Raw genomic sequence first — 27,050 nt, forward strand, 5'->3', positions numbered from 1 at the left:
ACCAAGGTTGAAGTAATGCAGAAGTCATATTTCCATATACAAGTAGCCATGTGCTTTGCATTATGGGATACAAAGGCAAATAATGGAAAGTCATTAGCTTCTATATAAGAGTTGACCAGTCCTGAAATTACTTCAGACACAAACTTTGTTTGTTTACACTTGGATAAAGGATTAAGCAGTATCGGTATGGGTATCAGTCATCTTTCTGCTTTAGTTTCAATTGGTCTTTTGGTTGTTCATCTATATGAAATTGGTGAAAAAGGAAAATTGATAGCCTTTGGTTATATGATGATATAAAAGAAGCTGAGGCCTTTTCTCTCTCTGTCTCATACTATCTATCTGTAAAGAGATTATTAATCACCATTCGTTATGAGATTATCTCTATTAAGATTGTTTTTACACTCAGAGCATTTATTAATACACAAGGGTTCAATTCTGATTGATGCAATGACTTTTAACCGTTTCTTTTAGAATCTGGAAAATCACTCAAGACCAAATACAAAAAAAAAATACACGTTTAATAAAACTAAAACAATATATTTATTAAAATAAAATTATATAATTACAAAATACTTGATCCAAGGCCGTCTAAATTAAATCTACAGTTTAGAGATTTTCTTAAAAAATATTAAAATCATCCATTCTCTGACTCATTCTATTACTGACTTGTTTAACATATACTTAATCATGTCTACCAGACTAAACACCTTGTTTTCACAACAGCAAAAGTGTTCATCAGAGTCAGTTTCTTTGTTAGGGCCCTTTCCAAAAATATAAACATTTGCTTCTTCTTTTCCACGAGATCCTTTTTAATCATCCTTATGTAGCATATAGTATTATTCCTCCTGTCTCCAAAGTATAAATACTCCGAATTCACTGAAGTATAAATACTCTTACCTCAGTTCAGTGTGATGCACAATTTACTCATTTTTATACCGGAGAAAAAAGTTGCTTCTACTACTTTATAAACAACATATCTAAGTTAAGTTAATTCTGTCATCTTTTCCAGTAGAAATAACAAATAGATCTGGTGATGAAACTTAAGACAGATGAAACTTTCCAATTAATGTTTCCTCGAACATTCAGTTAGAACATTGACTTGCAATATCTTCTTTTATTTACTAAATACTTGTTGCCAGTTTTAACTCCTTCAGTTTAAAGACTCATAGTTCTACGATTTCATTTTGGAATCTTCTATTAATATTCTTTCGACTGTCATGTAAAAATTTAAAACTTTCTAAGAACAAAATTTCTCCTGTCTGCATTCTTAAAGTTCCATTAGCTCTCTCTTGTTTTTCTCATTACTTTGATACCGAACGCTCTCGTTTGTTTTCCTCGTTACCCCGATACCGAATGCTCTCTTTGTCAGCTGTCAATCACCCATCATACTCTTCGGCAAACATGTGCACTCCATGTAAAATGGCAAGCGAGAAGTTACGTATAATGGCTGACATGTCTCCATTAGCATAATGAGAATGTCTTTACAAAACACAACATTTGATAATTTTAAATTACAATAACAAGGATTGAAAGTAACATAATTATCAGAATCTAGTAAATACATCAATTTTCAAATGATTTGCATTTTATTTTGACAATTATAACATCAATAACAGGCGCATAGCAAGTGCTGGATAATGTACGTGTTATGAAACCAAAACTATTAATATACCATCATAAACAATTTGTAAAAATATTCATAATGTTAAATTATGATTATTTTTACATCTGTTTCATCTTTCTCAAATTTTTTAAAAAAAATTTCAAAATACTTAAGTATAAAGAGCTAATAAGCTTCATTTTGGCAATGAAAACATTACTTAAATTAAGAGGATATTAAATCCCACATAGTTTTAAAACCGAATAAGAAACTCAAAGATTGGAATCAGAATTGGAATTTCCTAGGAAATGTGTTTTTACATTATGGAAAATACCTAAGAATAGCGATCTGAACTTCCCCCACCTTTGCAATGAGTTGTCCGGTATTGTACTATGTACTAGGATCACTTGCATTTGCTAACGCTAGTGTCGCCGATACTTTATAGTTTACTATATTCGGCAAGAAACTCTCTGATTCCAATCTTTGAGTTTCTTATTCGGTTTTAAAACTATGTGGGATTTAATATCCCCTTAATTTAAGTAATGTTTTCATTGCCGAAATGAAGCTTATTAGCTCTTTATACTTAAGTAACTTAATGGTTGCACCTGTTTGGAAAACTCGTTTGCAGAGTATATAAGTTCTTTTCGCTATACACTTCGGTATTAGGTCTAGCTACTCACTGATGAAGCCTCAAAAAAGGCTGAAACCGGTCTGGGTAGTGACCTCCCTCCATAATGTAATAACAGCATACATTTCCTAGGAAATGTGTTTTTACATTATGGAAAATACCTAAGAATAGCGATCTGAACTTCCCCCACCTTTGCAACGAGTTGTCCGGTATTGTACTACGTACTAGGATCACTTGCATTTGCTAACGCTAGTGTCGCCGATACTTTATAGTTTACTATATTCGGCAAGAAACTCTCTGATTCCAATCTTTGAGTTTCTTATTCGGTTTTAAGACTATGTGGGATTTAATATCCCCTTAATTTAAGTAATAATTTCAAAATATTTATCTTACCTATAACAAAATGTTTAATGCTTATTCCTAGATCTTAAATAATAACAAGGTTCTTGCTGATCATAATTTACAATCTCTGAATCGGTACTAGTTTCAGAATCATCTGATGCTAGAGATAATTTGGAATTTACATCTTCCAATCCATTATACTTAAAAATTTCATTTCTGTACTTTTCAAATATTTCATTTAAATTACTTGAATTATGTTCTAAATCTGCAGAAGCATCACTATCAGAATCAAGTTCTACAGGCTGAGATTCTTTATCTTCACTAATTAAATTAGAGGTATTTTTATGTTCCTCTGGTTTATTTGATTCTAAGTTAACTAACCTATGATATTCTTTCACTATTTCATCCATATTAGATTCTTTTTGATTACCACTCTGATGTATATTATCTAAATTATGTATCCTGTAGTTTCTGGAATTTCTTGCATTAGGTTTTGTTTTACCCAAATTTAAATTTTTCTTTTGCTGTGTATTTGAATTACGAGGCTTGAAACTATTCCCTTTCCTACAATCTGATTGTGAATGAGATACACAATTAGTATCAGGAAAACAACCCTCATCTTTCAATATTTTATTCATTTTGTCTATTAATATAATTAAATTTCTATTCCCTAAAAAGTACCTTTTTTAACCTATCAGAGTATACATTTATAATTTTACTAGGATTTCTGACATTCACAGGAGAAAATTGGTCTAGAATTCTATATGGACCTGAAGCTTTCCTTCCTAATTTCCCCACCCTTTTTATACTAGATTTATCATCTAACAACACTAAATCTTCTAGTGCAAATGACTTAGTTTCTGAAACGATTAATATACTGTCTGGGTTTATGTGAACTTGGTTCTTTATTCATCTTATGAATAACATGAATTTTAGATTTCTCTTCATTTTGATTCAAATGCTTATCCCTAGATGATTTATCATCATCAGATCCTAGATCTTAGTTTAATAGGTTGTCTTTACAATATGTATATAAATTTTCTCAAGAGAAAAGTTATTGCTAGTGCTTCCTTCTCTAAGGTTGGATAGTTCATTTCTGAACTTGATAATTTCCTACTAATAAAAGCTACTGGCTTAAAATCTTTTCCTTCTTTCTGTTCTAATATAGCAGCAATGCAGTCATTCGAAGCATCAGCAGAAAGATAAAAAGTTTCACCAAATTTAGGATAAATAAGAATTGGAGCTTTAGTTAATGCCAGTTTTAGGTTGTCAAATGTCTTGTTAAGCTTTACCCTAAATGAAATCTAACACCTTTCCTTGTCAGGTACACTATCGGTATCAATAGTTGTGAACAATCAGGAATAAATTTTCTGTAGAAATTTAACATGCCAATGAATCTACAAACTTGCTTAAGTGTTTTTGGAGGTTTAGCTGATAATATGCCTTCTACATTTGACTGAGTTGGCATAATTCCTTTGTTGCCGATTTTATGACCTAAATACTCAACTTATTTTAAGAAAAATTAACATTTAGAGCACTTTAAAAATAGATATTTACTTCATCTAATTTCTTTAAAACATTCCACAAGATTTTACAATGGCTATCTTTATCCTTTGAATAAATTAGATCATCTTGAAAACAGACTACTCCATTTCCCAACAAGATTTGCTTCATCTAATTTCTTTAAAACATTCCACACATTCCACAAGATTTTACAATGGCTATCTGTATCTTTTGAATAAAATAGATCATCTTGAAAACAGACATCTTGAAAGGCAAAATCTATAGGAGAGTAGTGAGGCCAGCTATGATGTATGCTATAGAAACTGTGGCCCTGAGGAAAAATAACATCAGCAGGATGGAAGTAGCAGAGATGAGACTGCTTTGGTGGATGTGCGGTGTGACCAGAAAGGATCATCTGAGAAATGACTATGTGAGGGGAACAGTGAAAGTTACAAACTTAGGAGCGAAGATACAGGAGGCAAGGTTGAGATGGTTTGGTCATGTGATGAGGAGGAAGGACGAATATGTGGGAAGAAGGGTCATGCAGATGGATTTGCAAGGAAGGAGGAAGCGTGGGCGGCCAAAGAAGAGATGGAGGGAGCTGGTAGAAGAGGACTTGAGGATGAAGAACTTGGATGTGGTGACAGCCCAAGACAGGAGGATGTGGAGGAGACTCATCATCAACAGTGACTCCACTTAAGTGGGAGAATAGCCGCAGAAGAAGATCTTGAAAACAGACAACTCCATTTTCCAAAAAATTCTGCCATGTCATTTCAGTCTTTAATGAATTCTGTGTTATCTGATATCCTTTGTTGCTGATTTTATGACCTAAATACTCAACTTATTTTAAGAAAAATTAGCATTTAGAGCACTTTAAAGATAGATTTGCTTCATCTAATTTCTTTAAAACATTCCATAAGATTTTACAATGGCTATCTGTATTCTTTGAATAAATTAGATCATCTTGAAAACAGATGACTCCATTTCCCAACAAGATTTGCTTCATCTAATTTCTTTAAATCATTCCACAAGATACAATTTATTCAAAGGATACAGATAGCCAATTTTACAATTGGCTATCTGTATCCTTTGAATAAATTAGAAGATCATCTTGAAAACAGCCAACTCCATTTTCCAAAAATTCTGCCATGTCATTCCAGTCTAATGAATTCTGTGTTATCTGATAACACACAATTCATTAGACTGGAAAGTACTTTCCAATCTAATGAATTTAAAGTACAACTGGAAAGTACTTTCCAGTTGTACTTTCATGAAAAAATTACTAAAGACTACAATGCTTTCAACAAACACTCTGGAGTTTACAACATCCCATGTTCTTGTGGCCTTAATTATATATGACAAACTTTGAGAAGTCTAGAAATAAGACAAAAGAAGCACATTGGAGACATCAACAACAATGTAGAAGACAGTTCAGGGTTGGCATTCCATTTTTCCAACACTCGCCACAACATCGAATGGAATAAAAGTTCTGTGCCATACATAGAAGACGGCTACAGCATAAAAGAAGCCACAGTGGTAATCTGCCCACAAGATACCCTGAACAGAAACCAGGAGATCCTATGTGACATTTGAAAATCACTTGTAAGATCTCACTCAACACGTCAGAGTTTAATATTGTGGCTAACTATAGGGCGCACTTGCTGAACAATGACTGACCATGTGCCAGCATCCACACTCCACATATTTATATTGTATAATGGTTCCTATGCCTTCGGTATTTTTACAGTTATGTATTGATTCATAATCAAAGCTTTGTTTTAAGTTTATATTTGTATGTTCACCAAAAACCCAGAAGAAGCCACTAGTTAATGTGGCGAAACTAATTGGTTACTAGTTGTATAAAACTTCGACCAATAAAACCCCAGTTCAGTTATCTTATTAAATCAATTTTGTGGTCGAAAACAACATACTGATCAAAGAAAGTTAATGGCAGAATGATTTTAATGAAAGCCCGATGGTAAGGAGGTAAATGAATCAGTTGAAACAGTAAAATTTCGACTGAATAAGTGAACACTTTGCAAGAGTATGTTGCCTTGGTGGAGATGTTGCAATAACAAGAAAGGCAAAGACTTTTATGTAAACTGAGATAAATGAAATGGAGTTGCGTAGTATATTACAGAACCTTGATGTGAATACAACTATGGGATTAGTTGGTATACCAAGTTTTACAAGAAGGTGCTAGGGAATTGGCAGTGCCTTTGACCATGTTGTTTAATCTAAGTCTTGGTTTCAAGTTAGTCCCACAGAGATAGAAAGAGGGGGAAAAAATAGTTCTGTTGCATAAAGGATGCTCCAAGATGGATGTAACAAATTGTCAGCTGATCAGCATAATCGTCAGTTGTAGTCAAGGTACTGGAAAAGTTGGTCAAGAGCAAAATGTAGAATAGATAAACAGAAATGGGATACTGTATGGGGGGTAACATGGTTTTGTGGGTAGGTCATGCCTCAGTAACTTGATCACATTTTATAATACAGTGACAGCTGAGCTGGATAAAGGTTAGGTTTACAGTGATGCTGCCTGGCTTTGCAATAGCCTTTGATTGGATACTGCATGGAATTCTAATCAATAAACTGCAGCACTTGGAGATGGATATAAAGTTTGGTGAAGTGGATAAGAGGTTGGTTCATGGAGAGATATCAGAGAGTAGTTTATTCAGGAATACCATCCAGAAGACTAGTGGCTTGCCACAGGGGCTGTTCTTGGACTGATACTATTTAATTTGTATGTTAATGATATAGGAAAGGATCTGAGAGGAACTGTTCAGTTGTTTTCTGATGATGCAAAATTGGGTAGAGCAATATTTAATACAGATGTTAAAATTTTGCAGGATGGTTTGGATAGACTTGGCAGTCTGGGCAAAGGAGAATGGATGTCAGTTTAATGTGGCAAAGTGTAAGGTTATATGCTTGGGGTGAAAAGATTACCAGCTGTATACCACATTAATGGAAATCTACTCCAGGAAATTGAAGTCAGAGATTTGGAAGTGTTGGTGGGTGGGGAGTTAAAGTTTGGAGGCTAAAACATTGGATTACTTGGTTACTGAAGAATACTTTGACAAGCAAGTTATTATTCCTCTTTATTGAGCCTTAATAAGATCCCATCTTGACTACAGCATACAGATCTGGTTACCTCAGTTTCTTGGTGCTGAGGAGGTGGAGAGGATCTAGAAGCGAGTGAACAAGATGGTAGCAGGTCTATGGAATGAACCTTATGAGAACAGATTGAAGATTTATGGATTACAGAAATCGATTGGCAGTGGGAAAATGATAGAGACATATAAATTACTGAAGGGTTTTTACTAAATTAACACAGAGGACATTTTTCAGAACAGGCCTGGTGGTGGGAGAACTAGGGGCCATCCTTTTGGAAACTGAGCACGGGTGTTAGAAGTAGATTTTTTTACTTGGAGAGTGGTGGAATAGGTTGCCAGAATGAGTTGATTAATGTTGGATAATCCTTGGCATGATATTTAGGGTCTCTCTCAATGAGTCTAAGGACTCCATGGAGTAGCCAATAATAATACTCATCCACCTACTCCTTACTCGATTTATCCTCCTGACACTGGATATGCAGTCTGATACTGCCTCACTCAATCCTTGACCGCTTCTCATGCACTAATGACATCCATTCTATTTAGCTTCTTATGCCACGGCACTGCTCCAAGTTGCCTCCTAAGTGTGTCATATTGCTGGCTTTGTAGTTCCACATAAATCCTTTCTTGACTGAAAATTCCATATGTTGAGCAACCTCCCAGGACAAGACTGCATGGTAACTTTCCCCTGATCAGAAGTAGAGTTTCTACTGTAGTTATAGACAGATCTTCTGATGTTAATACCAGATCCACCACTCTCAAACCTCTGGTTCCATCCATCATGTGCTGTATCAGGAAATTATCCCTTAGTCATCATCATCATCAAATTCCTGCCATGTACCCTCAAGGGGTGTACAGGATATGATAGTACTACATGAAAAAAATTACATGATTACTAACTTCCTATCTACAATTTTCCTCCAAATCAGTCTGTCACTTGTCAAGAGTACAAAATCATTATCAGATCTTATATTTCTATCGTCTAAGGCACTTTGTACCGTATCAATCCACCTATATCTTGGTCTTCCTCTGGGTCGTTTTCCTGCCAACCTGGCAGAGAACACTTGTTTTACTAATCTTTCTTTGCCCATTCTGTTTAAGTGACCATACCACCTGAGATTAGCTCTGCTAACGCATTCCTGAATGCCGACAATGTCAAGTTCTTTCCTAATATCCTCATTTTTAATATGATATTGCCATTGATGCCATCTGTTCATGCCTATAATCTTTCTCAGGACTCTCATATCTGCAGTCTCTAGTCTTTGGTCAAGTGTTTTACTTCTGACCCAGCTCTCAGATCCATACGTTAAAAACTGGTTTGAACACTGTCTTGTATACTGCTAATTTAGTGTTCCGACTAATTTCTCTCTTATTCCATATGAATTTATTCAATTGACTTCCCACCATACCAGCTTTGCTGATTCTGTTGTCTATTTCTATATTTAATTTACCATCTTCAGTAAAAATTGTGCCTAAGTAGCTGAAATGTTTTACTTGTTCCACAGGTTCAAAACGCAGCTGACATTTTCAACGAATCTACCGATTTTCATTGTCTTTGTATTTTTATTGCTGAACTTCATACCATATCTATTACAACAGTTATTCAATTTAGTCATGGAATCTTGCAAACTTGTAGCGGATTTATTTAGAAGTATAACATCGTCTGCATAAAGCAAAGAGCTGACATTAACATCTCCTCCAATTCTGATATCATGTTTAATACCATTTTCCTTCATAATGTGATCCATATAGATAATGAATAACAGAGGGGATAATGTACATCCTTGTCTCACACCAGATTTAACATTAAACCATTTTCCTGTACTTCCTTCAATTCTAACTGCTGACTTGTAACTCAAATAAAGACTAAGTATTGCTTGATATAATGCCCCATTGACACCATATAACTGTAGCGTATTGAATAACTTCTCTCTTGGCACTTTGTCATATGCCTTTTCCAAATCGACAAACCTTAAATACAGATCTTTGTTATATTCCCATGCTTTCTTGACTATTTGTCGTAAAGTGAAGATCTGATCTGACAACCTCTATTTGGCCTGAATCCAGCTTGTTCTTCACCAAGCTTTTCTTTCACAGTTCTTCTCAACTGTTTCTGAAGTATACTTGCATAGATCTCGCCTGGAACACTCAGTAGGGAAATACCTCTGTAATCCTCACATTCAGTTTTATTTCCCTTTTTATATATGGGTACTATGAGAGCTCTACTCCAATCATCAGGAATTCGCCCCTCTGTCCGGGATTTCTGAACTATGTAATGCAGCCACTGTAAGACTCTTTTACCACCATACTTCAGCATTTTTGGTCGAATATCATCTACTCATGCTGCCGTTCCACATTTTAAGCCTTTGATGGCTTTTTCTACTTCAAGTATGCATATGTATTCCTGACTGCAAGTTTGGTCAGTGTTTTTTACCACTGTGCTGTCATCACTGTTTGTTTCATTTAGCAGTTTTTCAAAGTAATTACTCCATACTTCAAGGATATCTTTTTCTTCCATTTTCATGCCACCTTTATCATCTCTAACTCCTTTTACAGCACTCTTTACTCCATTCCTATCAACAACCTCCAGAATATTTTGCCACCTTCTTGATATTTATTTTCAATATTCTTGCCAAAGTCCTCCCATGACTTTTGTTTAGCTAGTTTTGCACAGTGTTTTGCATTCTTGCATTTGTCTCTGTATTCTCTAAGAGCACAAGCCGACTTATTTGCCAGGAACTTTTGATATGCTTTCTTCTTTTTCTTCACTGCCTGTTTAACTTCCTGTGTCCACCAATGAGGTCTGATTTTTCTATCCTTGCAGACAACTTCACCACATGCCTCTCTAGCTGAATCAATCAGGGCTTTCTTCAAGGCTTACCACTGAATCTCTAAGGCTTGATTCCTGTTCTGAAACTCTTTCATTTTTTCTTCAATAATCTTTGTGTATTTTAGTCTACAGTTCACATCTGAGAGCTGCTCAACTTTTATTCGCGTTAAAACTTTCTTACATTTTATTCTTTTCAATATGTAATTCAATTTTATCCTGCTCAAGACAAAATAGTGATCACTTCCATTTTGAAATCCTCTGTACACTCTAGTGTCCTGCAAGGGACACTAGAGTGTACAAGGGAGTAAACATCACTATCAGCAATAACATAGTCAATGAGACTTTCCTTATTCCTTGCCTCTTCTCTCCATGTGAATTTGTGCACATTTTTATGTTGGAACATGGTGTTAGTAATAACCAGTCCATGTCCTGAGCGGAAATCCAACAGATATTTGCCATTATTATTAGCTTTGCTCTTTTCTCCAGTAACTGTATAAATTCCATTTCAATTTTTGCATGTGCCCTTTCCTCCTTCCGATTTATATTCCCATAGTTGAAGTCTGCCATGATAATTGCTTAGCTTTGCTCAATGTGCTAATGTGCTTATGCATGCCATCCACACCCAGGTCTAAAATAACAACTAACAGTTTGGCCTTCATCTTACACCAGAAGCCTCAAATCTATAATCTTAATTTCTATTTTTGTTGAAGTTCTTCAGTTACCCCTTGTTCTGTTTTCTCTATGTTTCTTTGAAAATACAATCTCTCTTATATTCTATCCCTGTAACTACATCATTCTCTGACAATCAGGTCTCACTGATGCCAATAAGTTTTTCCCAAGTTAAGTTGACCAATGCCAGTAACTCCTCTCCTTTATTTCTAATGCTTCAGGCATTTGTGTACATGCATTTCAACATTCCCTTGGGCCTACAGTAATCCTTAGATAATGTGATTGTCTGCCCATTCAGATTCAAAACCAGTGAAACTAACCAGCTCTTCACAATCATTTCTGCATTCATACTTATCTATCCGACGGATGACTATTTCCTCACGGTTATTCCTGTACTCATACTCACTTGTCCCAGGGGGTGGCTAGACATATGTTTAATTGCTTCTCCTAATATCTCTAGTTTCCCTGATTTTGCACTTCCAAACTCTTACTGAACAATTTCTTCAATCATCTAACTCCAGACCCATTCAAGTGCATTCCATCAGGCATATACAGGTCCTTTTGTCCATCAAATTCACTCTACACATCTATAAACTACATATCATCCTGTCACACAATCTTCTCATTTTAAATCATGGCTCTTCTCAATTCTGTTCTATCAACTGAGGCAACAGATGATGCACAATCTTTACTTTCTTAATCTTCATTTTTGCTTCTTCCAACAAATTTTTCATATTCTCTCTCATTGTATATTTCTCACTTTCAAATCATTTGTGCTCACCAAAACATTTAACTCATTCATGTTTTCATCTGTTTCTCATTAAGTATACCTCTTACCATCGAATTCCCCATATGGTACTTTCTTCCTCCTTCTATACCATATACCAGTCACTTGTTAAACATGTTTTACATAGGAAGCATCTTCACAGCTAGGTTACACACACACACACATATGAAGGCAGATGACTTCACATCAGGTTACCCTACTATACTGTACCATAATGCATAGCACCATTCCATTTGGATATATATGTATTGCTATGCATTATGGGAAGAGTCATCCAGACTGGTTTGACTTTGTCTCACTGGTGTGTGTGTGTGTGTGTGTGTGTGTGTTATGCATGGTTCCAGCCATTTCCCTTGTTTACTAACCTCAGCTTCACTTTATTCCCAAAATATATTACTCTTTTGTAGCTTATGTTCTCTTGCTTTTAAAATATTGGGTACTTATCAGCCTTTCTCTTTTTTTTTTCAAGGTAAAATTATAAAACTGTGGCAGTTCAAATTCTATGTGCTATTGCATATTGGTTTACCAAAAGTCTAAAGCAAATATGTAACCTGAGTTAAAATCTATATTTAACTCAGATATCTGTCAAGAACAAGGGTTGTAATTCTTTGACCCTTGTAGCTGCAATCCTGACTCTGGTCTTCTCAGTTGTAGAATTCATTGTTTGCCAGTTTGGAGTCATAGTTACCCCATAACAAAATAAGAACCACCTCTGGTACCTTAAGCTCTTCTCCTCTACCATAGTTGCCTGTCCTTTCCCATATCAATCCTTCATTATTCAGAAGAGAAGACGCTACCATCAAAGAAATAAAATAAAATAAGAAAAAAAACATCAACCTTACCATACATCAAATATCTCCCCATCTCCAGTTGCCGTCTTAATTTCAGATCTCCCATCTGACTTGTGAAAATACCAGATGATGGTCCCCAGGACTGGTGGAGAATACTCTGGAATGAACTACAAACAAGTATCGGATCACAGATCCAACTGTCAAATCTCCGTGATTCAATCTTCTTCAACATCTCTGGAGCCAGCTAAAGAGTACTACCAGGCAAGAGATGTATGCTCACTTATTACTTCTGTGGGAATTTCACACTTTTCCTTTTGCATTTGTGGTGCTGTGCAGACTCTGCATCATATCTCTGACTGTCCCACATGCTCCTTCCCTGGAGGACTTAGGAACTTGCACTTACTCTGAAATAGTATCAATTGGTTAAAGGGGTGTGCAGCAGATAGGTTCTAGTTCCTGCACCCTGTTAGTACCCATTAGGGGAAGCTAAAGCTGCTATCAACCAAACGCAAGTGATCGAACTAAAATGCTCCCAAATTTCTGCCCTAAAGGATCCTACCTGGGGCCAAGCCTAAAAATAATATCATTTAATATTGAAGGTTTCTCCAGTGTCAAGCAAGATCTCATTGCAAATATTTGCAGAGATAATGACTGCGATGTGCTCTGCCCCTGCAAGAAACTCACAGAGGAGAAGGTGCTGCAAGACCTTACATCCATGGCATGAAACTCATCAAAGAAATACCCCACGATAAATATGGCAGTGCAATATTTACAAAAGAAAACTTGATCCCATCGTCCATTGACTCAATGAACAACAGGAACATTGAGATTATTACGATCACATTTAAAAATATCTCAATCACCGTAGTCTATAAACCACCAGAAGAAGCTTTCTCCTTCCCTGACATCCTCCTCAATAATAATGCATACATGACTAAACTAATGTTGTATTAGGCGACTTTAACAGCCATAGTGTTAACTGGGGTTACACAAAGTCCAACGAAGATGGAGAACTTGTTGAAAAATGGACTGAAAACCTTTCTCTAAACCTGATACATAATCCAAAACTCCCTGCATCTTTCAACAGTGGCAGATGGAAGCGAGGCTATAACCCTGACCTCATATTTGTTAGCTCAAAAATATCCAGCATCTGTGTTAAAAAGGTTTTAAATCCGATTCCACATACTCAACATAGACCTATAATGTTTCAATCCAACCAGCAATTATATGCCTAACACCGTCCCTTACAGATGATGATTTAATTTCCAAAAAGCTAATTGGAAGGGTTTCATGGAAGATCTTGACCGCTCCATAGAAGTCCCTCCAAACCCTCAAGAGTATCCAGAATTCATAAAAATACTGAGGAAAATCCCTACCAAACACATCCCCTGAGGATGCCGCACAAATTACATTCCAGGCCTTTCCAGTGACATACAAGCCCAGTATGCTGATTACTTACAACTTTACACCAACCCCTTCTCAGAAGAGACTATCCAAGCAGGAGAAAAATTATGCTCCAAGATGGCAGAGGGAAGGCATTCCTCATGGAAAAAAGAAATAGAAGACCTTGATATGACCCATAGTAGCAGAAAGGCATGGAACTTTATCAACAGAATTAGGAAAGATTTCGCTAAGCCATATGAGCATCCGCAGGTAACAGCTAATCAAATTGCTCACCAGCTGCTGCTGAATGGAAAATTCACTAAAAAAACACACAAAAAATAAGATACTTAGAACCCCAAGTGAGGAACAAAATATGATTAACTTAGATTTCACCATCACTGAACTCAATGCTGCCATAAACCTATTAAAACCTAGAAAATCTGCAGGCCTTGATGATGTCTGTAATGAACAGATTAAACATTTTGGAACCAGGACTAAAGAGTGGTTATTAAACCTATACAACACTTGCCTCAGAACTCTAAGGATATGAACTATGTGGAGGCATGCCAAAGTGGTGGCCTTTGTGAAACCAGGGAAAACCCCATCTGAAGCAAAAAATTACAGACCTATATCACTACTCAGCAACCTCTTTAAACTCTATGAACGATTAATTTTGAATAGGCTACAACCCCTAATCGAACCCCATCTTATTGCTGAGCAGGCTGGCTTTAGACTCAGCAAATCCTGCACATCACAAATTCTCAACCTCACTCAATATTTAGAAAATAGTTATGAGCAAAAACTAGGCCACAGGAGTAGTCTTTGTGGACCTAACTGCAGCATATGATACCATAAACCATCTCACCCTCAGAAATAAAATATACAGCATAACTAGAGACTATAGCAAAGTATGCTATTCTTCTGCCCAGTATGGTCCAGATCCTGCCATGCTGAAAAACTTGATCCAGCATTGAATGAAAGCTGCCGCTTAATTACAGGATGCCTGAAACCAACACCACTAAAAGACCTGTATACTTTGGCTGGTATTGCACCCCCTTCAATTCGAAGATCTGCATTCTCAGCTGATGAAAGAAGCGGACAAATGAATGATGAACGCCACCCACTGTTCGGCCAGACCGCAGTGCCCCAAAGACTAAGAACCCGACATAGCTTCCTGAGAACTATTGAACCACCTAAAAACCTCCCAGAGACAAGACTTCAACAATGGCTTGCATTATATCCTGAAAATAATACTGGTATTTCAACAGCCGAACATCTTCCACATGGTGCCCACTTGGACTGGAATACTTGGAAAAGCCTAAACAGACTCTGGACGACAGGACGCTGGAAACAAAACCTCATCAAATGGGGCTACCTCACTGGCCCAGACAATTGTGAGTGTGGGACAACCCAGTCCATGGAACACCTTCTTTCTTGTCCCTTTCTTCCATCACCTTGTGCAAAAGAGGACCTTATATCCTGCACAGAAAAAGCAGTTGATTGTGCAAGATACTGGAGGAACATCTGACCATGCTTATTGTATATAAGTTATGTAGTTTCCTTTTTTTTTCATATTTAATTATTATTCCCTATATAATTCACCTACCAAATCTAAGCTGATCTCATTGTAATGTATCCTAATTTGTTGTAAATCATGTTGTACCACTTACTTACTACTGTACTACTTGTGTTTGGATACAAAATTAAAAAAAAAAAATTGGTTAAAACGAAATTATCAGTGTTATAGTTTTGCTCATTAATTTCTTGTATTTTTACTCATACACTAAATAAATAAATCAGATTTTTTTAAATTGAAATAATACAGTAGTAGTGTTGGATCCTACTTCTTAATTTATACTTTGGATCCGACATGTAGTCACTATGATGTTCTTAAACAAAATTACAAGTTGCTAGTTGATTTCTAACTCAATATAGAGAAAATTTATATTTATAGACTGCGCCACTCTATATCTGAATTAGTTCAAGAATTGAAGAAAAACCAACTCACAACTATCCTCTTTCATATGATGTTATTATATATACTGGCCGAGTATATTTAACTTACTTAATTTTCCTGCTTTGGTTCGAATATTTTATGAATGGTGCAGTAAAAGAGATTCAGGCAAAATACAACTTTTCATTAACAAAAACAAACATTTAATTTTAAAATCATAAATTTTACACTTAACTTCAAATCAGTAATTAAGATAGCACAATCACTTCAGCTTCTCCAATAAGTACAATCAAACTCTGATTATCTGTTATCTCTATATCACAGTCTTTTCATAGTTCCTTAAGTTCCAAATACAATAAAAATTGCAGTAATACCTCTTCATAAACAGACACTTTTAATTTTACGCGTCTTTTAATTCTCCGCAATAGTTACTGTTAACATCAGGGAATTCTAAGATGAAACTCACACACTTCTCTGAACAGAAATATTAAAGTTGGAATAATTCCTTCATCAACATACACACAAACACTTTTTATAACTGTAAACACTTTTAACAATAAACAGCACTCATTAAAATAAATCTTCTAGCATTAACTGAATTAATTTACGGGCACAATACATATAATCAGATGTTCTTGTATGAAGCACTACTGATTACTCTTGAATTAGGGCGATACACAATAATTCTTTAACTTGGGGTTTTATATGTACAGATGTTCATTCCTCCGGCATTCTAATAATTCTTTAGGCACTATAATTCTAAACACCGCTATCATTAAACACAACCCTGTTGCCTCTATTTATTCTCTAGTTACTTCTTACTATGCTTCACGTTTCAGTGTGTCCTTGAAAGGTCGGCCCTGAAAATAAATCTCAACTAAAATATCGCCAGTCATTCAGTAGTCACTCGGCTATCTTCCGTTGCTTTATTTGTTATTCAGAAACTTATTAGCTAACTGCTTCTCAACTTGTAGACTTTATTTAGTTGCTTGAGTGATTTGCCGACTTGCTATTATCGCACTGTGATTGCCGAATGCCCGATTCCAACCTAATGACAATCCTTCTCTCTCTAATAAATCTCTAATGCTCTAATCTCCTAATTCCCCCATAATTCCAGCGTTCCTCACTTTTTATATCCGTTTTTCGCGCCTAAATTCTTCTCGTGAACTCTTTAACTAATTCCTTTTTAGTAAACTTTCAGCTTTCTCCCCACGTTCTGTTCCAAAAACGTGCTCGTTCACTTATATACGTTTCCATGACAACAAAACAAAATATAATAAAATTGAGCTATTGCATAACGTTAAACTTTCACAAACAGGAATAAATAAAGAATATTTATATTTCAATTAATGTGCAGTTAAAATATCAAATACAAGTTCTTATAATATTAACATACTAATAAATAAAATAGCTTAATAATATTTAATACAGTCTTATCACTATTAATACATATATCTTTGATTAAATAATTAGATATTAGACAAAATTAAAGTAGTTATATGAATATTAAATTGTAAAATAAGTTGTTTACATTAAATAATATTTACAAGTCTAGCCTTTGTGATGGAAGATCATGTTGGATTCTGAAGCAAATAATAATTACTCTAATCTCTACATAATCAGAATCCAACAGTAGGTATACTACAGTAAAAATAATCTAGAGATTAATTTGTCAAACAATTGTTTTTTTGGTCCTTGGCTGTTCAAAGTTCAGAATACTTAATTGCCATCTATCAGTACTTTGAACTTAGCATTGCAATGGAAGAAAGTAAGTTAAGGACTGGTTAGTGTTCTGTGGAGGGGAATTGTTGATAATTCCAGTAGACCTACTGTGGCTTAGTGTGAGAAATTCAAGAAGCCATAGTTATCCAAATGAATGTCAATTCCTTTTTTGGGTATTTATTTTCTAAGAATTAAAGGGCAGGACTTTATTCCTAAATTCACTATAGTGAACTGTTTTGGCTCTACAGATTTCCTTTTTATTGTTTATATATTTATTCCTGTTTATTGTACATATCTGACATCCTCATAATTCTAAGGTAAAAGTCAATTTAAATTTATTGATATTTTAATCTCATTAGCAGGGTAGATTTCAAGATGTATACATATTTTATCTCCATACCAAAAGTCACCATTTTCTAACCAGGAAGAGTGCTCTGTTGCCTCACATGTCTTGGCATTAAAACAATACATAAGTGATATTCATTAAAGTGCTGTGCAGGAAATCGTACCAGGTTGTTTGAAATTTTTCTCCTTTATATTTTCCCTCACACACCAAAAACTGACAAAACTGTGTTATTTCAATTAAAAAAAAATCTGATTTATTTATTTAGTGTATGAGTAAAATACAAGAAATTAATGAGCAAAACTATAACACTGATAATTTCATTTTAACCAATTTTTTTTTAATTTCGTATCCAAACGTTAGAGAATACATGCAATTAATCTTGCTAATATATATTTCTCATAACATTGCAATCAAAGAAGTTGTCACCATACTGAAGCAAACTAAATTAATACCACTAGTCATCACATATGAGGTGAAACTATTTTTGTGATAAAGAATATTTAAGAAATGGTTTGAAAATGTACGCTGTTCACTGATTCAGGGTGTTATTATTTTATTTTTTATTTCTTTCAATAAATTCTTGCTGGAAACATTGCAAAGCAAAGGTTTTTAAATAACCATCATTTGTGCAAAGGTGTAATATTAGAAACTATCATGTTGATCTTTATCAGCTTTTTTTTCCCCCATTGAATTTTATTTTACTTTTTGAAAAACGAATAAATTACATTTTATTATCATTTTTTTTAAAGATGACTGTCCTTGATGCTACTGATAATGACATGGCAGTTACATCAGTAGTTACTCTCTTAAACATGGTCGTAAAAAGGTAAGCACAAAGTAATCACTATTTAGCTTTGTAATATATACATATGACTAGTACTTTTTGTATGAATTAAAATAAATTTTTTTTATATTGTTCAAAATGGAATTAATTAACCTGACATTTTCTGGTTGTAACCCATTTAGTGTCATGCATATTTTTTTTTTAGATCGCGTTCCTATTTCAGAGGAAGTATATATATATGAACTGGGGATGACTTTTATGTCTTAACTTCAGACCCTTCAAACTCATTATTAAAGGGGGGAAGAGATTCTGCTCCCAAGACAGCTGCATAATACATATTCTTTATGAATTTAAATAAGTTACAGGTCTGCTGTATTTAAAAATTGCAAATAGTTGGGAATTGTAGTAATTATCCTGATGTCCAAAGGGCTTTGACATTGGGATTGTTTTACTTTTTTGTATGTTTGAGAGAATGTTTTATATGGTACTTATCCAGATTCAAGCATTAAATTTTCTATAATGCTAAAATTCAATATGTGCATTGCTAATCAAAGCACAAATATGCAAATATTTGTGCTTTGACATCTGACATCAGATGTCATAGCACAAATGACATAGATTTGACATCAATAATCTATGACAGCTGACTTTCAGTGTCATAGATTATTATTTATTATAATTACATGACTCCTCCAGGGAGTCCAAAGACTCATTGAGGGAGGGTACCTACTCTATAACTGTCTCCACCACTCATTCCACCAACTACAACTAACTGCAACTACATCCATGCCACCTACCACCCACCACTACCACTAGTATTTCAGATAAAAACAAACATCCATGCCCACTGTGGGATTCGAACCTGCAGCCTTTTGGCTGGAGAGCGAATACCCTAACCACTCGGCCAACCAGGCTGGCAATGTCTAGTCATATGATGGTTACTTTATGTGCAAATCATCTATGGTTTGTAAAAAAATTGCTAACAATTCTCATTTTAGGTGACACTGTAGTATGCTGGTACCTTATTGTTTTTTGCTTCTATCCTATCTATGCTGCGATGTTGTATTAACTTGTATTATGCTTACTTATCTGGTTATTATTCTACTCTTACCTCTCAATTAATGTTCTACCTTTAGTGACTGTATTCCTCACACCTGAGAGCAATGAAAATTTATTTTTTTTCTGACTGCACCACCCTACTTCGATGTGGTACAAGGAATATTAGTACTTTCGGTGCGTCCTAATCACACATAATAATGTCCTCTCTTATCCAAAAAAAAATTTTTACAGTCGTGGCTTTTATTAGTCCTCTATCATTTCGTGTCCCGCCTATAGGATCGAATTATTTGGGATCAGTGCATTGCAAAGTGAGATCAGACAACACTCTTTGATTATAGTTAACAAACATGTTTAGAGAATGTTTAGAGAATATTACAATACATACGTCAGGGGAATTGCCCTCTGTAATCTCAGTTCAAGTTATGCATCTTCTAAAACTCTTAAAGCAATATCTTGTAATTATTCGATTAGTTTTCAGCTTAAATCTTAACCTCAATTTCAAATAATGGCATGACTTAAACAACAAAATAAACTCATTAGCACAAAAGATATTAGGAATACATATAATTATCAAATTGATCTCTTAGCCCAAACTACTCCTTAGGAAATTAGCTTTACTCTGTTCCACACCTTTTCACAAATTCACTCATATAATTGCACTAGTCACCCATAGGTTATAATTATCTTATTCTATCAATCCTAGCAGTCCATTAGGAATTTCTCTTGCATCACAAGTTTAACAGTATACAATAAAATGATTCACGTGAACTCCTTGCTTTTTACTTCCAGTGCACTCTTCTTCTCTGCTCGTCTTGGCGTTCTAAGGTTCCTTTTCCTTCTCGTGTTTTGAATTCCTTCAGGGTCTCGGAGTACTGATGAAACCGTCGAGTCTGCTAGCGAGATGTGTGGAGAGGTTTCGCAGCATCTGGAACAATCGGATGAAGGATCACAGCTGTTGGGGCATGCGCAGACTCTGCTGAGTGGCAAGACATCTGGTCTGACTGGGCTCGATTTCTTCTAAGTTAATCGCCTCTGGTTATATTCATTACTACACTTGAGCAGCTCATGGCAGATCGACCTCCGTTTTCCTTCCTCGGACTTCTCTGTGGCTGGCTAAAGTTCCCTCTCAAACCTTTCTCTTGATGTCGAAAATCCCAACTCAAATCCTGATTCCTCAAGATACATGCCTTTATATTTTCCTCTCTCCTCGAACCTTGGGTTAAGTTTTGGAATCCCCTTACTTTCCCGTGCAAATCTTGCATGCAGTTATGAGAACCCCAGACATCATTATGTGACTCTTGGTTCTCGAACTTTCGCCGACTTCTTATGTCTTCCCTTTCGTGTCTTTAATCCGATTTTTAGTGGCCCGAGGAACTTACGTTTGATTCTCGCAACCCCTTTCTGTACTGACCTTGAAGGTCACCAGAGATTGAACTCGTAAACAAAAATCAAACAACCTCCCGATTCCAAGACGTTCCCTTGGCTTCATCAATTTTACATCCTTTGTTTAAGCAAGGAGCAAGCTAATTCCCTTTTGGGCTTTTCATATTCTATACACAATGGTTTACAAAAACAAATAGAAAAATTTGTACAGGGTTTCAAGATGTGACCGCTCTGTAAAAAGTTGATGCATTAAACGGAAAAAAATTTATGTGGCATCGAGTTTTTACAACAGCAAATCATAATTATATCAAAATATACAACTTAGAAAGCTTCAGTTTGGCAAGATTAGTAAAATATAACAAGGATATTAAATATTCATTATCATTGTAAAACCAAATAAATGAAATGTAGAAGCTTTGAATTTTACCAGAGAATTTATGGTGAAGCTACTGCAGTAGAAATGGATACTGACTTAAAGATTTCTCCATATATAATTTAAAAATAACCAATACATTTATTTATTTATTCGTTTGGGGTTCCTCCTTTCCTCAACCATCTTTTAGGATTGGTTGAACCCATCTAGTGAGGGATTAAGTATGTATTTTATGACTGTAGATCTCTGTGTGTGTGTGTGTTCACAGGCCAGTTTGCCTGTTCTTAGGGGAAAAAACCTGAGTTTCTGGGTGAAAATACCCTCTGCTTCCTGTATGAGGACAGCTAACTCACCTTTAGTTGAAAGATACCAGATAAAGGGTCCTCACGTCATCGATGGAAATCAAACCCAGGTCTTTCCGACCAAAGGGTGTCATCTATACTGATTGAGCTATGGAGGCTTGCTAATACATTATTCAACCAAAAATATTGCCATAAATTCACTTGGAAAAGAAGAAACCTAAAAATATATAATAGACTATATAATAACTACTAAGAAAACAGCTAATATGATACTAAATAGCCAGGTATTTAGAAGTTCAGAAATGGAATCAGATTATTATCTATTAAAAGAAAAATTAAGGGGGGGGGGTGCTTAAGGGTCAAAGCTATATAACTGAGAGGAGACCTCCACATAGCCTTTAAAGGAATGGGGAGAACCGACCAGGGCTTCAAACCTAATGTCCAATCCTCACCTTCTCATAGTGCATCCTGTTGGGTATCTACCTGGATACTGAATGAACGAGGATGGGTTGGCAATTTGGGATTTAGCCAACCAAATTGTATTCTTATTGGCTTAAACCAGTATACAAAATGATGGAACAACATGACAAAATTTCATGCCAGCTGGGACGTTGCCAGTTAAACAAGATCCCGTTGTTTTTGCCAGGGAACCAGGGCGAACAGCGAAAAGTCAGTTACTGGAACAAATCTGAAAGCAAACCCCAACTCAACATCACCAGAGTTAAAGATCGATACTATCAACATAAGAAGCCTGAATGGCAAAGAAATGGAGTTAGCTGAGGAATTAGTACCGGATTGACATAATAGGAGCGACTGAAACAAAAAATACAAAAACTGGTAAGATCTTTCTGAGCAATAAATATAAATTTTTTATTCAGGCAATAACAATCAAGGAAAAGAAGGAGTAGCCATAGTATTCAACACAAAATACGAGGCCAATCTTCTTGAATGGTGGGTAGTCTCAAGTAGAGTGATGTGGGCAAATATCAGAATAGGGAACTGGACAATGAGACTTATTTGTGCCTGTGGTCCCACAGTAGGCTCTGCTCTATTTCTTGAGGCTCTAGAGAAAGCTACTAACACAAAGAAAAAGGAAAAGTTGGTCTTTGTTGGGGATCTAAATAGCAGAGTAGGAAGTGATTGTCAGACATACAAAAATGTTTTGGGAAAATTTGGAGAAAAGAGCAAAGCTAATAATAATGGCAAATACCTGTTGGATTTCTGCTCAGGACATGGACTGGTTATTACTAACACTATGTTTCAACATAAAAATGTGCACAAATTCACATGGAGAGAAGAAGCAAGGAATAAGAAAAGTCTCATTGACTATGTTATTGTTGATAGTGATGTTTTCTCCCTGGTGCAGGACACCAGAATGTACACAGGATTTGAAATTGGAAGCGATCACTATTAAGTCCTGAGCAGGATAAAATTAAATTTCATATTGAAAAGGATGACATGTAAGAAAGTTTTAAAGCGAATAAAAGTTGAGCAACTCTGAGATGTGAACTGTAGACTAAAGTGCACAAAGAAGAAAAAATGAAAGAGTTTGATTACAAGAAACAAACCTTGGTGATTCAGTGGCAAACATTGAAGGAAACCCTGATTGATTCAGCCAGAGAAGCATCTGGTGAGGTTGTCTACAAGGATAGAAAAATCAGAACTCCATGGTGGACACAGGAAGTTAAAGAGACAGTGATGGAAAAGAAGAAAGCATATCAAAAGTTCCTGGCAAATAAGTCAGCTTTTGCTCTTAGAGAATATAGAGACAAATGTAAGAAAGCTAAACACTGTGTAAAACTAATTAAACAAAAGTCATGGGAGGACTTTGGCAAGAACATAGAAAATAAATATCAAGAAGGTGGTAAGAGATTCTGGAGGTTGTTGAAGAAGCTTAGAAATGGAGGAAAGAGTGCTGTAAAAGGAGTTAGAGGTAAGGTGACATGAAAACGGGAGAAAAAGATATTCTTGAAGTATGGAGTAATTACTTCGAAAAATTGCTAAATGAAACAAGCAGTGATAGCACAGTGGCAAAAAAACAGTCAACAGGCATACAGTCAGGAATACATATCCATACTTATAGTAGAAAAAGCCATCAAAGGCTTGAAATGTGGACAGGCAGCAGGAGTAGATGATATTCAACCAGAAATGCTGAAGTATGGTGGTATGAAAGTCTTACAGTTGCTGCATTGCATAGTTCAGAACACCTGCACAGAGGGACAAATTCCTGATGATTGGAGTAAAGCTCTCATAGTACCCATATATAAAAAGGGAAATAAAACTGAATATGAGAATTACAGAGTTTCTACTGTGTGTTCCAGGCAAGATTTATGCCAGCATACTTGAGAAATAGTTGAGAAGAATTGTGGAAGAAAAGTTGGTGAAGAACAAGCTGGATTCAGGCCAAATAGAGGCTGTCAGAATCAGATCTTCACTTTATGACAATTAGTTGAGAAAGCATGGGAATATAACAAAGATCTGTATTTAGGTTTGGTCGATCTGGAAAAGGCATACCACAAGGTGCCAAGAGAGAAGTTATTCAACACACTACAGTTATATGGTGTCAATGGGGCATTATCTCAAGCAATACTTAGTCTTTATTTGAGTTGCAAGTCAGCAGTTAGAACTGAAGGAAGTACAGGAAGATGGTTTAATGTTAAATCTGGTGTGAGACAAGGATGTACATTATCACCTCTGTTATTCATTATCTATATGGATCACATTATGAAGGAAAGTGGTATTAAACCTGATATCAAAATTGGAGATGTTAACGTCAGCGCTTTGCTTTATGCAGATGATGTTATACTTCTAAATAAATCCACTACAAGTCTGCAAGATTCTCTGACTAAATTGAATAACTGTTGTAATAAATATGGTATGAAGGTCAGCAATAAAAAGACAAAGACAATGAAAATAGGCAGAATCATTGAAAATGTCAACTGTGTTGTGAATGGAGAACCTGTGGAACAAGTAAAACATTTCAGCTACTTAGGCACGATTTTTAGTGAAGATGGTAAATTAAATATGGAAATAGACAACAGAATCAACAAAGCTGGTATTGTAGGAAATCAATTGAATAAATTTATATGGAATAAGAGAGAAATTAGTCGTAACACTAAATTAGCTGTACAAAAGAGAGTTTTCAAACCAGTTTTAACTTATGGATCTGAGAGCTGGGTCAGAATTTAAACACCTGACCAAAGACCGTAGATATGAGAGTCCTGAGAAAAGTTAGCGGCGTTAACAGATGGCATCAGTGGCAATATCATATTAAAAACGAGGATATTAGGAAATAACTTGACATTGTTAGCATCCAGCAATGCATTAGCATTCCTGGATGCTGACAATCTCAAGGTGGTATGGTCACTTCTGTTCAAATGGTATGGTCACTTGAACAGAATGGGCGAGGAAAGATTAGCAAAACAAGTGTTCTCTGCCAGGTTGGCAGGAAAACGACCCAGAGGAAGACCAGGATATAGGTGGATTGATACGGTACAAAGTGCCTTAGACGATAGAAATATAAGATCTGATAATGATTTTGTACTCTTGACAAGTAACAGACTGATTTGGAGGAATATTGTAGATAGGAAGTTAGTAACAAGGTAAATTTTTCATGAAGTACTATCATATCCTGTATACCCCTTGAGGATACATGTCAGGAATTTGATGATGATGAGGAAAATTAAGAATTCCCCAAAGATGGTTTAAAATTTACACAATTAGTGCAAACAGAAATCCCCAGCAATCTTTTAAGAGTTCAACTCTTGGAAGACAAAAGTATTAATTACCTTTATTTGCAGAGAATAAATGAAAAACTAAAGCAAATAGATGATGATATAGAGGTTGATGGGATAATTTTAAAACTGTATTAATGAATGCAACAACAGGAATGCCTTGGGATAAACAAATAAATGGATCAGGAGAAGGGGAATAAGAAACTGTGATTTGAAAACTGAAACTACAATTAAAAACCAGAAAGAAGCAAGTAAACACAAAAGAGCAATTGTAAAAAAAAAGCATGCAGGAAAAAGAATTGAGAAACATGGAATCACTTCATAGCAAAATTTGAAGGAGATCTTTCAGTGAAGAGACTAAATACATATAAAATTTTAAGAAACATGAATAAAGATGATATTCATGTTATGAATGAAAAGTAAAAGTGGAAGTTAAAATATCCAAGCGAAAACATGGCTGGACTTTTTCCAAAACTTATGGCAAGATAGTAGTGAAACTATAACTGATATAATGCTAACTATTAACTATACAGTGAAACAAATAGCATTACAAGAAATCTAGCAAGCAATAATGCAAAATAAAATAAGAAAATCCTCTGGAGAAGATTAAATATGTAGGCATCTTGTTCATCAAATGCCTTTTAAAATTATTGAACAGTATCTAGCATCAAGGCAAAATCCCAGGTAGTTGGAATAAGGCAATTATCATCATATCAATAGGTAAAATTTTTTTTTACAGAGGATTATGAACACGGGACTAAATTGTTCTCTAGGTAGCTTGTGAGCACTACAAAGGAACAAGTCTCCTAAATACTGGTTATAGGTTATATGCACAAATATTAATATCAAAACTTAAATCATATATAGAACTAATCTTTAAAGACACTTGTGGTATAATTATGAAACAATGTTACACGATAACCACAGTAATAAATGAAAGTACAGATATTTTGTACTGAAAATAACAGTACATCAATGTGTAGAAACAACTAGCAAATCAAAGAACAGAAATATGAAACAATCAATTAAAAATAATGAAACAATTATTTTTAATTTACCAATTAAAAATAATATCCATGTGCTAGAAATTAATATTAATAAATAATATTAAAACTTTGTGATGTTTACATAAAATGAGAATCTCTCAAACTTTTGGGAGGGGGAGACAATCATTCTGATTCAGGTTAGGCCATTGTAAAAGGACTTCACAACTTCCTTTGAAATGGCATTCATATTTAAAACTGCTTCTGTGGAGAAGATAAGCTTTATCATCACAGAATACTGTGTTTAGGGTCAGTACTATGCTTCCAGACCAGACTTTTGAGGTTTCATGTATTTAATTTAGTATTGATAGGCATTAATCCTTTTTTTCCACAGAATAGCCTGTCTGCTCAAAGTATGTCAAGTGACATTCACAAGGCATCTGTGAACACCAACTAAAGATAGAGGTGACAGTTATTCTTTTTGTAGATGGTAACAGGTGAAAAATTTTGTTGATAGGAAGATATGTGGGATTAAGGTGATAATTCTTCAGAATTCTACCAATAGGTTCAGAGATACCTGAAATATAAGGAATTGGAAGCCTGCAGTCTGTCAAAGAATCTGTGTGTTGGAACATGGAGTCAGTTATCAAATATCTAGGACATAGTGAGAAGTTCTTGTTGTAGGCTTCAGGGAGTGGAGCATGTAACATTTTTAGCACTGTTCAACTGTTTTTAATTGGTAAACTGATTGTTGTATGTACCTT

At 35.2% G+C, this 27,050-nt stretch overlaps 1 protein-coding gene across 2 annotated transcripts in view; it reads left to right on the forward strand.

Annotated features, from left to right (window-relative positions):
• Positions 1 to 27,050, forward strand: part of LOC150106189 (RRP12-like protein) — a 582,235-nt gene that overhangs the window by 25,442 nt on the left and 529,743 nt on the right. For both annotated transcript variants that reach the window (XM_090392222.1, XM_090392221.1), the window contains exon 4: positions 18,418 to 18,494. In XM_090392222.1, the coding sequence (XP_090248348.1) occupies positions 18,418 to 18,494 (77 nt within the window). The remainder of the gene's footprint in view (positions 1 to 18,417; positions 18,495 to 27,050) is intronic.

The sequence above is a fragment of the Typopeltis vanoorti genome, chromosome 5 (genome assembly GCF_054136105.1).
Source record: "Typopeltis vanoorti isolate ZY-2024b chromosome 5, IOZ_Tvanoo_1.0, whole genome shotgun sequence".
In the NCBI taxonomy this organism is placed as follows: Eukaryota; Metazoa; Arthropoda; class Arachnida; order Uropygi; family Thelyphonidae; genus Typopeltis; species Typopeltis vanoorti.